Source organism: Rana temporaria, chromosome 3 (assembly GCF_905171775.1).
Source record: "Rana temporaria chromosome 3, aRanTem1.1, whole genome shotgun sequence".
NCBI lineage: Eukaryota > Metazoa > Chordata > Amphibia > Anura > Ranidae > Rana > Rana temporaria.
Genome location: NC_053491.1, coordinates 32,137,951 through 32,153,569, shown reverse-complemented (window position 1 = coordinate 32,153,569; position 15,619 = coordinate 32,137,951). Strand labels below are relative to the sequence as shown.

The window sequence follows — 15,619 nt, the reverse complement described above, 5'->3', positions numbered from 1 at the left end:
AAGTAATTTTCTAGCAAAAAATACGGATTTTAACTTGCAAAAACCAAATGTCAGAAATAGGCTTAGGCATGAGAGGGATATAGGTCATGGCAGTAGGCAGGAGTACCACATTTAGTAAAAACTCCCTTCAATTATAAGTGAATATAAATGACATCAATTTATTTTCATAATCCTTTATATATATATATATATATATATATATATATATATATATATATACATACACACACACATACATACATACATACATACATACATATAAATATATATATATATATTACATTATACATATATTGGTGCTTTTACAATGCTATACATCAGGTAAAAAAAAGGCTTAAATACACAAGGCATATAGTAAAAAAAGAAAGGAGATATTTGTAAAATGAATGACAACTTACTTGTAATAAGAAATGTCTGAGCCAGTTCTCAACCAATAAGACTTTCCACTGAGAGCGTCTTTCACAGAGTACATAACTGGCTGCATACCTATGTAAAATGATTACAATTATATATATTTTAGTTTGAAATAATCTCAAGTTGAGACAGGGTAAAACTTACATAAATGAACACTATTGGAACATAAGTTATGTCACCCGAAGACCATCACCCATGTCACCCATCCATAGCCCTCTTCATAGGTGTGCACAGCCTATTGGATTAGGGTGTGCACCCCAAAGCTCAAACACACGCTACCGATCACTCACTGTGTTCACTCGGAAAGGGAAGGAAAGGGAAGGAGCCAGTAAATCACATATTTACCGATCCCTTACACACTCATCCTAAAACATCACCCTGTCTGTGCCCTCAGCAGCAGGTGGGAGAGGAGAGGAGGAAAGCTGGAAGCACTGTGGGGGGAAGGGGGCAGGGCAGTAGGGGAAATCTGTGCTGTACAGGATGATTAGGGTGTGCCTGGCACACCTGGCACACCCTGTGCGCACACCTATGGCCTTCTTAGAGAGAGCCTTCTTTTAAAATGGTATATTAAAGTTGTTTGATCAAAGCAGCATGGTAGTAAGTTTTTCTGTGTGAGATCCTCCTAGGTTGTGCCTTTGGGTTTGCCCCACTGGCAAAATTGGCAAAAGTTGGGAATATGGCATTTAGAGCTTAATCACATGGGAAAGGATAGGGAAGAAGGTAAAATCGGACAGTTGAGCTCAAGTGCCCATCTGTCAGACAGCAGCTCTCTGCTATCACCCCCCCCCCCTCGCTCACTGAAGTGCTGTGCTGTGGAAAGGGTGGGAGCGGCCAGCTCAGGCTCTCAGTGGATCGCTGAGAGTTTGAGTCGGGTGACGGTCCAGGCATGTAGGCATCTATTGTCGTGATCTTGCTCTGGACTGGCTCTTTGACGTCAGCCAACAGTGGACTTCAGCCCACTGTCAGCTGAAAACAGGTCCCAGGAGTACAAAACAAACTGCACTCCTGTGATCCACAGGAGAAGTACAGCCAAACAAGCTTTGGCTGTACTTCTCCTTTAATTAAAACTAAGCCCCAGTTGGTGGGGCAAAATGCATCAGGGTGTATGGTTAGGCGTAGCAGCAATCCTTGTCTCTTTACAGATACTGTGACTGCTGACTTGTAAAAATCAGGTGCCAGTTCCTCTTACCACTGTGGATTGCCAGCACTGCCATTTTGGATATGGAAGCCGGCTGTAGGGAATGGTCCTGCAGCTCCGTTGGACATGTGAAGTGCCCCAGAAGGTTGCAAGAGGGGGCCGGCAAGACAAGAATTGAGTAAGTAGGAGCAGGTACCGATAAAAGTCAATACTTGCCCCCCTTCTTTTTCCCCCTGAAAAAATGTATAACTCAGTTACAGGCTGCGGGAGGGACTTTTTGAGTGAAGTTCTGCTTTAACCACTTGCCGACCAGCTGCCATCATTATACTACGACGGCACAATTCCTCGAACCGTCAAAGCTGTACGTCAGTACCTTTAAGCGGTATAGCCATGGATGGACTGGCCATTGGGACTACAGGGAGTTTCCGGTGGGCCGATGGCTCAGTGGGCCGGCTTCAGTGACAGCGGACTGCCGCCCCCTCCACTCCTCTGTCTCTCCCTCCCGCAGCGCCCCACCTGGGGGGAACAAAGAAGCAGGAGGAGGACCAGAGGAGCAGGGGGGAAGACAGGGGAGCATGGGGGGAGGGGACAGACAGGTGACTCAACAGCTATGGCCTGGAAGTTTCTCACTTCTGCCCAATCTTGTCCCATAAGGGGGGACACCAAACTGATTCTTTGCCCTGGGTGAAATAATGTCTAGCTTCCCCACTGGTACTGCCTAAAAGAGTACCAGTTTCATCGGACATGTTTGGTCGTGTGTACGGCCTATCAGACCGGTTTCCTGGCCTAGCGGACAGGTTTCCAGCGGACAAACGTTTCTTAGCATGCTTAGAAACTTGTCCGCTGGAAACCTGTCCGTCAGACATGTCCGCTGGTTAGTACGTCTAACCAGCGGACCGAAATCCCGCGCATGCGTCGAATTGATTCGACGCATGCGTGGAAGCATTGAACTTCCGTGTTTGAGAACGTCGGTGTCTTCTACGTCACCGCGTTCTCTGTCCGCAGGGATTTTGGTCTGATGGTGTGTACACACATCAGACCAAAACCTCTCAGGAATTTTGAATCACGTGTTCAGGTTTAAAGTAGACTGAAACTCGGACACATTATTCAGACTGGGCTGTGTCTCCCCAAGTTCTCCCCAAGTAACCAAGATAGTCACACACAAATCTGTTGCCATCTGGGAGCTGCAGGCAACTATCTGGGGGCAGGGTGGGCATCACTGGGGGGCAGGGCGATAATGACAGCAAGAGCAATTCGGCCACACCCACTGTCTGCTGTGGCACACTATGTTTACCGCATTACTACTCTCCTTGGGGCACCCAACGGTGTCCCAGGCCGCTAAAGTGGCCGGGTTTGGCTTAAAGAATAGGTGGCAACCATTGGCGACCAGTGGTAATTTTTTCGGGGGGGGCAGCAAACAGTACCTCCCCCTCCCCCCCAGACGTTCAGTTGTCGGTCAGGTCTGGTGCACTTACACCATCTATGGTGCCTTCCCTTGCTCGGCGGAAATGGCTTTCCCTTCCCCTGCTCTCCACTGGCTTGTGGTGGCTTCCATTTCCTCCCTCCTCCTCGGCAGCCAATTGGGACTTTTTTCAGCCAATTGAAAAATGGGTCTCAGACTTGCTTCTGATTGACAGGATGGAGGATCAATATTTCCATAGCGAATATTCATTCGCTGTTGTAACACCTGGATGGGCTACTGGCACAATACTCTGTGCTACAAGCCCACTGTCATGATCACTTAAGTGCTCCTGCTCCCTATTCCAGCACCCGGGTGTTGGCTGTTGCCTTCCTCCCTGTCTTTGTTCACCTGTTAGGTGATTGATCTGCTCAGTCACCTGATATAAGCAAACTGAACACTCTATCCCTTGCTTGCGATAGAGATAGACCTACCTGCATTGTCCCAGATCAAGCCTCCTGTTAGTCTGCCTTGCTTGCTGTTGGATACCTTGTGTATGCCCGCGATTGGACTGGTTTATTGCCTGAACTCAGCCTGCCCTTTACATTGAACAGATACTGGATTATCCCCTGAACTCAGCCTGCCTTTACCTGAACTGTCTTTGAACCACGCCATCTGCTAACTGCAAGTAATCTATTGTTTGTTCTGTTTGCATCACCCGGGTGGACTGGCCAGACACTATAGCATTGTGTTTAAGTCCTGGGGGCAACCAAGTACTGGTAGGCTTGCTTTCCTTAAATGAAGTGAAGCGCACAGTAGCCAGCTATAGTGTCTGATCACCTGCATTGGGGTTAGACGTGACATTTGTGACACCCACCCTATTTTAAAACCTATTAGACCCCGTACACACGACCGGATCTGTTCGCTGGGATTTATCCGCGGATCAGTTCCAGCGGACAGATCCGGTCGTGTGTAGGCCCGAGCGGACATTTTCCAGCGGATAAAAATCCAGCCGACGGATTTCCAGCGGATAAAAATTTCTTAGCATGCTAAGAAATCTATCCGCTGGAATCCTGTCCTTCGCACTTATCCGGTCATCTGTACAGACTCACCGGATAAGTCTGCCCGATCCCCATCCCTCGCATGCGTCGAAGTGATTCGACGCATGCGTGGAAGTATTTACCTTCCAGGGTCGCGCACATCGCCGCGGCGACGGCGCGGCCACATCACCGCGGATGTTTTCCGTGGGGATTTTGATCTGATGTTGTGTACAGCCATCAGATCAAAATCCGCCAGCGGACCTATCCGATGGAAACGGTCCGGCGGACCGTTTTTATCGGATATCTGCTCGTCTGTACGAGGCCTTAGAGCCTCTAATCAGGTGCTTAAAAAAACACCCCACCACTGTAATTTACGCGACCGGTGTCCTGAAAGGGGCCAGATGCATGAATAGGGGGTGGCGGTGTCCTGTCAGAATAGAGGCCATGGATAGAGCATAGGGGCGATGGCTGTGGATAGAGGGGGCGCCGCTACGGTGCCCTTAATGGACAGCCCACCACTGGTGGCAACCCTAACAGGAACGCTGGTGGGGGACCCCACAAGAGGAGGATCAAGGCCCTTCTGTGCAATTCTATTGCAAAGAGCAGGTACATTAAAAAATAAAAAAAGGTTTACAATCTAATATTTATTTAAATTTAAATATTAATATTTAATCTAATTTAAAAACTAGTATTGAATTTATGATACAAAAGAAGATAAAGTAAGAAAAATACATATACAATGGCATTATCAGCAAATGCATTAATGGGCCATCGTGCCAAGTAGTATGACGTGATATACCAATGAAATCTTGTTGGTGGCTCTTATTAAACCAATAATTTCAGTAAGACAGGATAAGCCATTCAGTGACAGCACTTAATACTGACATATTTAGTGTTTATTTGCGGCAATGTTAATTCTCAAGAGAGTGGAACTTTTTCCTCATATTCTCCAGTCACTACTAATTATAATAATTAGACCTGATCGCAGGCCTACAAATTTCAGTAAACACAAAATGTACTTTGACTGTTCGACTAATTAATGAAACAAAATGAAGAACATTTTTTTTTGCATTACAAATAGCCAGGACGGTGACATGTTTTTTTTTGAGTTTTAACAAGAAACACGACCTCTTATGTAATTCCTCGGTATGCTCAATTATTTTACAGAAATTTTCCTCAACACTGAGCGAGACAAGATAAACAATATGTGCGCATGAAAGTCTGTTTATAAAAATTGGAATTGCTTGATTCCACCTGATCATTCCTCAGACGTTCACTATCCTTAGCCCAAAAAAAAACAAAAAAACATTGGCCCAGATTCAGGTAGGGGCGCGCACTGATACGGCGGCGCAGCGTATCGTTTTTACGCTACACCTCCGTAAATTACTGGAGCTACGCTGCATTCACGAAGCATTTGCTCTGTAATTTGCGACGGCGTTTCGTAAAAGGGGCCGGCGTAAGCGCGCGTAATTTAAATGATCCCGTAGGGGGCGTGGATCATTTAAATTAGGCTCGTTCCCGCGCCGAACGTACTGCGCATGCTCCGTCGGGAAAATTTCCCGACGTGCATTGCGGTAAATGATGTCGCAAGGACGTCATTGGCTTTGACGTGAACGTAAATGGCGTCCAGCGCCATTCACGATTCACTTACGCAAACAACGTAAAATTTAAACCTCGCGACGCGGGAACGACGGGTATCCTTAGCATTGGCTGCCCCTGCTTTTAGCATGTGCAGCCTTACGCGAAACCCGACGTACGCAAACGACGTAAACTGGGCTCGCGTAACGTTGTGAATCGGCGTTAGTATGCAAACTACGCAAAATTTGAAAATCGCGACGCGGGAACGACATCCATACTTACCATTGGCTGCGCCTCCTAATAGCAGGAGCAGCCTTACGGCGAAAACGACATACGCAAACGACATAAAAAACGAGCGACGGTCGCGCGTACGTTTGTGAATCGGCGTTAGTATGCAATTTGCATACTCTACGCTGACAACTACGGGTGCGCCACCTAGCAGCCAGCGTCAGAATGCACCCTAAGATACGACGGCATAAGAGACTTATGCCAGTGGTATCTTAGGCTACAGTCGGCGTATCTAGCTTTCTGAATATAGAAAGTAGATACGCCGGCGCTACTTAGCAATTACGCTGCGTATCTATGGATACGCAGGCGTAATTGCTTTCTGAATCTACCCCATTGTTGGATATATAGCAGTCGGCTCATTCCAGGTAAACACAGAATTGGGGGGCTTGAATTGCGCTGATTAGATCAGTTTAGCATTCGTAAGAAATTACCAGTCAATCACAGAATTTGGAGGGACTGTCCCTGATTTGGAGCAATGTCCCCTCTGTCCCTCTTCCCTCCTCATTTGTCCCTCATTTTGGTCTGATCCATATAGTTGTATATAAAATGCACTTTTTATCTTTCAAGTTTTCCAGTGCTAAACCTTTCATCCAATTTATAAATTGCTGCATTTGTAAATGTCAAAACCAAGTATAAAGGAATATAATGGGGGAAGAGGGCGCTAGTAAAAAATACCTCTAATGGGGTGTTGAAAACGTGATCCCAAATGGTATATGTGGGAAATGTGTATATGATACACTCTAATGTCTAAACAATTATAACAAAAAATATCTCGATTTGACCATATGCAATCACTGTGCTAATATAGCACACACACTGGTGACCTCAGTGAAAGTCCAAAAAAACACTATCCAAATAGTGCGTCTTATTGCGGTACTCAAAACCATGTGCAAAATTAAATAAAACAGTCCATGTGTGCTTATTGACAAATCCAAACGATCATTGGAGCATGCAAAAACAGATCTTGAGTGTTGCTACAGCCACCACCATTAATACATTTGCACCCGAAGTGATCTTGCTAAAAGGGAGGCTTACCAAAGGCAGTGGACCCCTTTCATATGAATTGGGTCAGATAGCTGAACAGGTGTTAGTGCCTGCACACTGATGATAACGTGCAGACTGCAGAATCAATGCCAGTGATGATCAGGATTCCATCCAAAAACATTAACAGAGAGAAAAGCTATAGTGCATTACCGTTTATTTTAAAATCACATAACATAAAAAGCTGATTGGCCCCTTACTTGGAGAGTGCCTACCCGGTACTAGGACTGCATGCGTCTAACAGGACCCTCAGCTGTGTGGGTTGCTGTGTGAAGAGGCACGTTGTTCAATTGCAGCGGCGTGCGGGATCAGCTGGTGTGCTGAGAAAGTACCAGACTAGCCTCCGACAATTGTTTCGTGGGTTACCACGTCACTAGCGCCCTCTTCCCCCATTAGATTCCATTGCACAATATATTGTTTATGTTTTGACACAGAGAAGCAGCTGGATATTAAGTAGTAATTCCCAGCAGAGAGCAATTCACTTATCACTAAGTGGTTAATTGATTTCATTAGTGAATTATAAAGGAATAGCAGTGGTAAAAAAAGGAAAAAAAAGGCTTTTGTGTTTAATAATTTTTTGCATAATTCCCCTTTAAGGGGGCGTGGCCAGGGGTGTGTCATATACCTACATACTTTTGCGGATAGGTGTTCCCATTTCAAAAAGTTGGGAGCTATGTTAAGGGATTGTTAAATGAGGTGCAGATAATCCACATATTGTACCAACAATCCAAATAGGAGTTCTTTGATTCAATCAGAGATGGATGAAACCAGATAGGAAGAGGAGTGGACCAAAATAAAGTATAAGAAACCAGTGTAGGTTAAAAGAGAAGTTCAGTTGTTGTTTTTTTAGAATCATGGATGCAGCATCAGTCCCCCTCTGGTTCTAATGCTGAGAACCAAGAGATCAAACACCACCAATCGCTTGGTTCTCAAAACTCCCTGAACAGAGAGCTGGTGACCGTTCTCTGCTCTACGCCCCCTCCCTCGCAAACTCACTGAAGTGCTGGGCTGTGAAGGGGGCGGGAGCGGCCAGCTCAGGCTCTCAGCTGCTAGCTGGAAGGCTGAGTCGCATGCCGGTGTTCTGTCGATGTGTGCCCACCATCAAAAAGTGCCTGCGCATGCGCAGAATGGAAGGGCACTCCATCTGATTTGCCGATCAGCTGGCGTGACATGACCATAGTGTATACACACATCGTAGGAGCCTTTTTTTCAACAGAAGATACCATTTGACAGCCACAATTGAATGCAATGTGAACAGTGCAGGGACACATATTTGTCATATTGGTGCCTCACTGTTGTGTGGGTTTAGAGTGCACTCAAGTTCCAGTTTTGTCTGTGTTGCAGGGTGGGTTTGGTGTGTTGAATGGTGGGTTTTGCCTGCGTGTAAGGGTGGGTTGCAACACAGACAAAACCCTTCCTTCAACACACTCACAACCTGCCCTGCAACAGCGAGGCTCAATCTGAGAACTACATGTCCATCCGCTCTTTCCATAGCTTTCAATTGTGCCAGTGAAATGGTATCTACTGTCAAAAAAAGCCTTATACAATGTGCACATGCGCTATGGTGACATTACGCCAGCTGATCGGGACCTCAGACACATAAAAATCCCTCTGGAGGTATCTCAGTGGATCACTTCAACCAAAAGGTTCAAGGCAGGATCCAACTGGGAATAAATACGCTCACCCAGAGCCCCAAAGAAGTCTCATAGTGTAGTAGGTTTATTCCATAGATACAAGATGCATAGCAAATACATAAAAATTGATAAAAACTCACAAAGGCAGCTGCTGGTGCCCCTGAATCGCTCAGCAGCAAGACATCAGGGCCAGATATCCCACCCATATGCGTTTCGTCCAAAGGGACGTTGTCAAGCGTTCCTATATTTCTATATTTAATTTTAAGAAAACTTGTAATACTTATCTATTTTTAGCCTGTTCCGGTCATGTGATCCTCTGACAATGGCTGGGAAGTTGCCTATAGGCTCCCATATCCCAGCTGTTGTCAGCACTCCCTCCTCTCCCCTGCAGCTACCACTGGCTGACACAGTGTCGCCAGAGTGGGCTGAAAATATGTAAGTATATACATCTTTTTTGGTGGGTGACGGGGAAGGGGATTCGTTTTCAGACTAGTTAGGTTTAGGCTGGAATTCTGCGGTAAGTGAGATGAACTTTTGTACCAGGCGCTCCTATGTGCGCGTCCAAGATCCTAGGGATGCACTTGCTAAATGAGCAGCATAATGCAGGTATATAGAGCACACATCAGAAGGTAGCATAGAAAATAAAGTTTTCATAAGCACTCACCATAGTTAAACTCGCTGTTAGATTTTTCACAGTTTATGACATTGAAGCGGTATGGGACATTAGCTTTCATTGCACTGACTTCAAAGTAGAACCACTGATGATGTTCATTAGTGTTGACATCTGCATTCATAATCAGGTCATATTCAAACCTGAAATAAAAAGGAAAAAAAGAAAAAGAAAAAAACAAGACAATACGGTGAGACTACATTTATTACAATGTACTATATAATTTTACAATCTGTCATCATTGAAATCTAGTTGCAGCACATAATTGACATCTAGATAGAGAACAAAGTAGAGAGTGATATAAAGCCAGTATCTCGTTAAATTTAGGCAAAGACAAATAAGACAATTTGCAACTGTTCTGCAGCCTGACTCTTTGACTGGTTGTAGATCCTACAGGCGATCTTTATAAAGCCAATGTGAAATACTATACACAATAAAACATGACAGTCCAAATATACATCTAACGATACAAAGAAGTACAAAAGCAAACGCAGTATGCTTTCAGTTTGTAATAGATAAACACTCGCATCCAGAGTGACAAAACTTTCAAAATAATATCCTAAAGTGTTAAATGCAGCAGCTGTTTCAAATCATGTGATTAATATGGATGGTGGTGTCAAAAAATCTAAACGTCTATGAACAAACAGCACTTGCTAAATCAAATGAAAACAAAAAAGTCACATAAATGTGCAATCACAATGTGCAAATTATTAAAGTGAAACAACAAAATTAACATGTGTTTGCAACAGTTCATGAGTCCGTAGTGATTATAATAAACTAGTGTGAGTTCCACCTAAAGCCCAATACACTGCACTGTGCGCCCTACTTGACGCGTTTCGTCATCAAAAATTACATCATCAGAAGCTTTGAGCTTTTGATGACTTAATTTTTGATGATGAAACGAGTCAACGTAGGACGCACGGTGCAGTGTATTGAGCTTTAGGTGGAACGCACGCTACAAACCTGAGCCTTTTAAGCCTGGTCTATCGGATGCCAATTAATGCCTGCACAGGAAGGGTTTGCACCAATCCTGCTTTGGATATTGTACCTGTTTTTTAAGCTTTTAAAATAAAGAGCAAATGAGTGGAGCTCGTTTTCCTTTTGATTGCCACGAGGTTAACCCTTGGATTACAGATCGCAGGAAGGGGACTATGATATAAGCTGGTTCATTGATCCTCTGGTCATAGAGAGCCTCAAGCTCAGTTGACCTCTTTTATCGTTTGACATTAAGGGTCAACAACATTTGGTGAGTAGGGGTCTTCCCCTTTCATTCCTTTCATTCTATCATTCGTTTTGGGAGCACTTCCTACCATTATAACTATATTAGCAGTATGTATGCAGTTTTCTGAAACTGAAATGACATCAACATTGATGTGAATAGGGCACAAAACTGATGCGCATGAAAACTGATGTCCACATGCATGAAAACTGAGGTGAACTGATGTGAAACTGACGTTTCTGCAGAAAGCAATGGCACTTAGAGCTTTGGAGAGCGATAAGTAAACACTACCAATATATGTGCAAATTTCATGAATGGAGTTTACAACCACTTTAAGTTCAGGTCACATGTTTGGGATAGTTTAGGCTCCTCTACCAGGAATGTGACAGTTAAAGGCAGGGGCGGACTGACAACTCATGGGGCCCCCGGGCAATAGAAGATTATGGGGCCCCCGGGTTTACAGATGGCTGTCACACCAGGAGTAAGTAACAAACAAAAGAACATATAGAGTACAACAGTCAGGATGAGCTCCACGCTCACATCAGAGTCCCAACATTCTCCATATACATCACAATCCCCAGTGTGCCACCCTACGGCAGAGCCCCCCAGAGTTCCACCTTCCATCAGTGTCCCCTTGCACACAACTTTGCACTTTAGTGCTTGGTGTGGCAGGCAGCTGTTGGGAAAAGGCTTTTAATTAGAAAAAATCCACTTGTTGCCGCCTCTGAACTGCACAAGTGAGTCGTAGAGCCAGCGGAATAGTGAACTGCTGTGGTTGGCCTCAGATTGGGCAGTGGGGCATGTGAATAAATGCCACGCTTAAAGGTTGCCATAATGTCACTGCACAGGTGTGCACCCAGCCCTGCCCTTCTGCCTGATCCAAGGTCGAGCTCTGCAGTGCACCAATCACATGGCTCCAAATGGCAACAAGTGCATTTTTCACAAGCATGCGATTGTTAGCTCGACTCCTGTTGAGCAGCAGTGGGCACACATGGAACATACTGTACACACAAACGCATGCACAGTATACATACACACGCATACACACACATATACAGTATACACACACACAGTATATACACACACTCAGTGCCGATCCTGACCTTCCTGGGGCCCTAAGCAAAATTCTGCTAAGGGGCCCTCTACGGTGGTAAGAAATGGGTGTGTTTACGGAAAATAGTGGGCCTAGCTTACATGGGCGTGGCTCGCGGGTGTGGTTAGAGTCTGAGGGGTAGAGGGAGAGAAAGAAAGAGGGAGAGAAAGAGAAAGAAAAGAGGGAAAGAAAGAAAGAAAGAAAGAAAGAAAGAAAGAAAGAAAGAAAGAAAGAAAGAAAGAAAGAAAGAAAGAAAGAAAGAAAGAAAGAAAGAAAGAAAGAAAGAAAGAAAGAAAGAAATAGGGAGAGAAAGAAAGAGAAAAAATGGAGAGAAAGAAAGAGAGAAAGAAAGAAAGAGGGAGAAAAAGAAAGAGGGAGAGAAAGGAAAGAGGGAGAGAAAGAAAGAGGGAGAGAAAGAAAGAAAGAGGGAGAGGAAGAAAGAGGGAGAGAAAGAAAGAAAGAAAGAGGGAGAGAAAGAAAGAAAGAGGGAGAGAAAGAAAGAAAGAAAGAGGGAGAGAAAGAAAGAAATAGGGAGGGAGAGAATGAAAGAAAGAGAGAAAGAAAGAAAGAGAGGGAGAGAGAGAGAAAGAGAGGGAGAGAGAGAGAAAGAGGGAGAGAGAAAAAGAAGGAGAGAAAGAGGGAGAGAAAGAAAGAGGGAGAGGAAGAAAGAGGGAGAGAAAGAGAAAGAAAGAGGGAGAGAAAGAAAGAAAAAGGGATAGAAAGAAAGGAGAGAAAGAGGGAGAGAAAGAAAGAGGGAGAGAAAGAAATATGTGTATTCCAGAAAGTTTAACAAATCAGCAGATAAAGATCCTCCAAACATCTGGTGTTAGCGCTTTAATCATCCCGGCACCATGGTTGTTATGGTGTCAGGATGATTGAAGTGCATTATTTCAATTATTACATTGTAATATAAAATGAAATTATTCAACTCACCATAATGCCAAATCAGTGGAAGCCCGGAGTCCCTTCTTACATCAGGCATTCCCAGCGATATCCCTCCTTACATCAGGTGTCCCCAGTGGAGTCCCTCCTTACATCAGGTGTCCTCAGTGGAGCCCTCCTTATATCAGGTGTCCCCAGAGGATGCCCCTCCTTACACCAAGTGTCCCCAGCGAAGCCCCCTCCTTACATTGGGTATACCCAGCGGAGTCCCCACTTACACCAGGCACTCCCAGCGGAGTCCCCCTTACACCAGGCAATCCCAGCAGAGTCCCCTTTACACCAGACATTCCCAGCGGAGTCCCCCTTACACCAGGCAATCCCAGCAGAGTCCCCCTTACACCAGACATTCCCAGCGGAGTCCCCCTTACACCAGGCAATCCAGGCAATCCCAGCAGAGTCCCCCTTACACCAGACATTCCCAGCAGAGTCCCCCTTACACCAGACATTCCCAGCAGAGTCCCCCTTACACCAGACATTCCCTGCGGAGTCCCCCTTACACTGGGCATTCCCAGCGGAGTCCCCCTTACACCAGACATTCCCAGCGGAGTCCCCCTTACACCAGGCAATCCCAGCAGAGTCCCCCTTACACCAGACATTCCCTGCGGAGTCCCCCTTACACTGGGCATTCCCAGCGGAGTCCCCCTTGCACCAGACATTCCCAGCGGAGTCCCCCTTACACCAGACATTCCCTGCGGAGTCCCCCTTACACTGGGCATTCCCAGCGGAGTCCCCCTTACACTGGGCATTCCCAGCGGAGTCCCCCTTACACTGGGCATTCCCAGCGGAGTCCCCCTTACACTGGGCATTCCCAGCGGAGTCCCCCTTACACTGGGCATTCCCAGCGGAGTCCCCCTTACACTGGGCATTCCTAGCGGAGTCCCCCTTACACTGGGCATTCCCAGCGGAGTCCCCTAACAACAGGCATTCCCAGCAGAGTCCCCCTTACACCAGGCATTCCCAGCGGAGCACCTCCTTACATCAGGCATTCCCAGTGGAGCCCCCCTAACACCAGGCATTCCCAGCAGAGTCCCCCTTACACCAGGCAATCCCAGCAGAGTCCCCCTTACACCAGACATTCCCTGCGGAGTCCCCCTTACACTGGGCATTTCCAGCGGAGTCCCCCTTGCACCAGACATTCCCAGCGGAGTCCCCCTTGCACCAGACATTCCCTGCGGAGTCCCCCTTACACTGGGCATTCCCAGCGGAGTCCCCCTTACACTGGGCATTCCCAGCGGAGTCCCCCTTACACTGGGCATTCCCAGCGGAGTCCCCCTTACACTGGGCATTCCCAGCGGAGTCCCCCTTACACTGGGCATTCCCAGCGGAGTCCCCCTTACACTGGGCATTCCCAGCGGAGTCCCCCTTACACTGGTCATTCCCATCAGAGTCCACCTTACACTGGGCATTCCCAGCGGAGTCCCCCTTACACTGGGCATTCCCAGCGGAGTCCCCCTTACACTGGGCATTCCCAGCGGAGTCCCCTAACAACAGGCATTCCCAGCAGAGTCCCCCTTACACCAGGCATTCCCAGCGGAGCACCTCCTTACATCAGGCATTCCCAGTGGAGCCCCCCTAACACCAGGCATTCCCAGCAGAGTCCCCCTTACACCAGGCATTCCCAGCGGAGCACCTCCTTACACCAGGCATTCCCAGCGGAGCACCTCCTTACATCAGGCAATCCCAGCGGAGTCCCTCCTTACACCAGACAATCCCAGCGGATTCCTCGCTTACACCAGGCATTCCCAGCAGAGTCCCCTAACAACAGGCATTCCCAGCAGAGTCCCCCTTACACCAGGCATTCCCAGCGGAGCACCTCCTTACATCAGGCATTCCCAGTGGAGCCCCCCTTACATCAGGCATTCCCAGCGGAGTCCCCCTTACATCAGGCAATCCCAGCGGAGCCCCCCATACATCAGGCAATCCCAGCCCCGACTTACATCATCAGGTATGAAGCCATAGCAGCAGAGATTCTCTCCGCCACCATTACAGTACAGAGTGGACAGGAGTGTGGAGAGGCGGCCGGTTGGCTGCCAATAGGAATTGAGCTGCGGCATCGCCCACCCCCGCCCCTTCCCACATTATTTCACAGACAGACATCAGCGAGGCAGGAGGTGGGTGGTGCCACAGCTCAATTCCTATTATTTGGTCTACAAGAAAATGGCGGCCGGCAAAGAAATTGTCTTCGCCCAGCCATGGACCGCTAGCAGCGGTGACGGCGGCTGCGGGGAAGAATCGGGGGCCCCGAGTATTACTCGGGCCCTACGCAGCTTGCGTAGCTAGCGTATGGGGCGGATCGGCCCTGCACACACTATACATACACACACATGCAGTATATACACACACACACAGTATATACGCACTCTATACATACACACACAGTATATACGTACACTATACATACACACACATACAGTGTATATTTATATATATATAATATATATACACACACTCTCTATATATACACATACAGTATATACGCACTCTATACATACACACAGTATATACGTACACTATACATACACACACACACATACAGTGTATATATATATATATATATATATATATATATATATATATATATATATATATATATATATATATATATATATATATATATATATATATATATATATATATATATATACACATACACACACTCTCTATATATACACATACAGTATACATACTACAGCATTTTTCACCCAAAAATGTGCCTGATTGAACACACTGCTGCCCCCATCTCCTGACATGCTGGGACTTGTAGTTCCCCAGCCGCTCACAGGCACATTAGTTGGAAATACAGGAGAGGAGAGGAGTGCCTGTGTAGTGGTGGGCAGCTAATGAGTATGGAGATGTAGTTAGTAGATACATATTGGGGAGACATTCAGGACATGTTCTTCCTCCAGGAGCATTGCACTTATCACACAAAAAATCGATCTTATAGTCAGGAAGAGCCATGTTAGAGGTAACACATCCTCTCCCTCTCTGCTTTCCAGGGGAATCCACTGACAAGAATCCATCTAGTAAAACTCAGCCAGTTTACCTTATCAGGCAGCAGCCAGTCCGTCCCACACTGTAAGCTGTCCCCGCCTTCCTCTCCTCTAGCAGTCGGACTCTGTCTGCATCTCCTGCTACTGTGTCAAAATAGCCGCGCTGTGGAAGG

The 15,619-nt window shown here is 46.4% G+C and overlaps 1 protein-coding gene across 1 annotated transcript in view; it reads right to left on the bottom strand.

Annotated features, from left to right (window-relative positions):
* Positions 1 to 15,619, bottom strand: part of AGBL1 (AGBL carboxypeptidase 1) — an 863,343-nt gene that overhangs the window by 582,383 nt on the left and 265,341 nt on the right. The window contains exons 14-15 of the mRNA XM_040341533.1: positions 9,197 to 9,345; positions 399 to 486 (exon numbers count right to left, since the gene is read on the bottom strand). Of these exons, the coding sequence (XP_040197467.1) occupies positions 399 to 486; positions 9,197 to 9,345 (237 nt within the window). The remainder of the gene's footprint in view (positions 1 to 398; positions 487 to 9,196; positions 9,346 to 15,619) is intronic.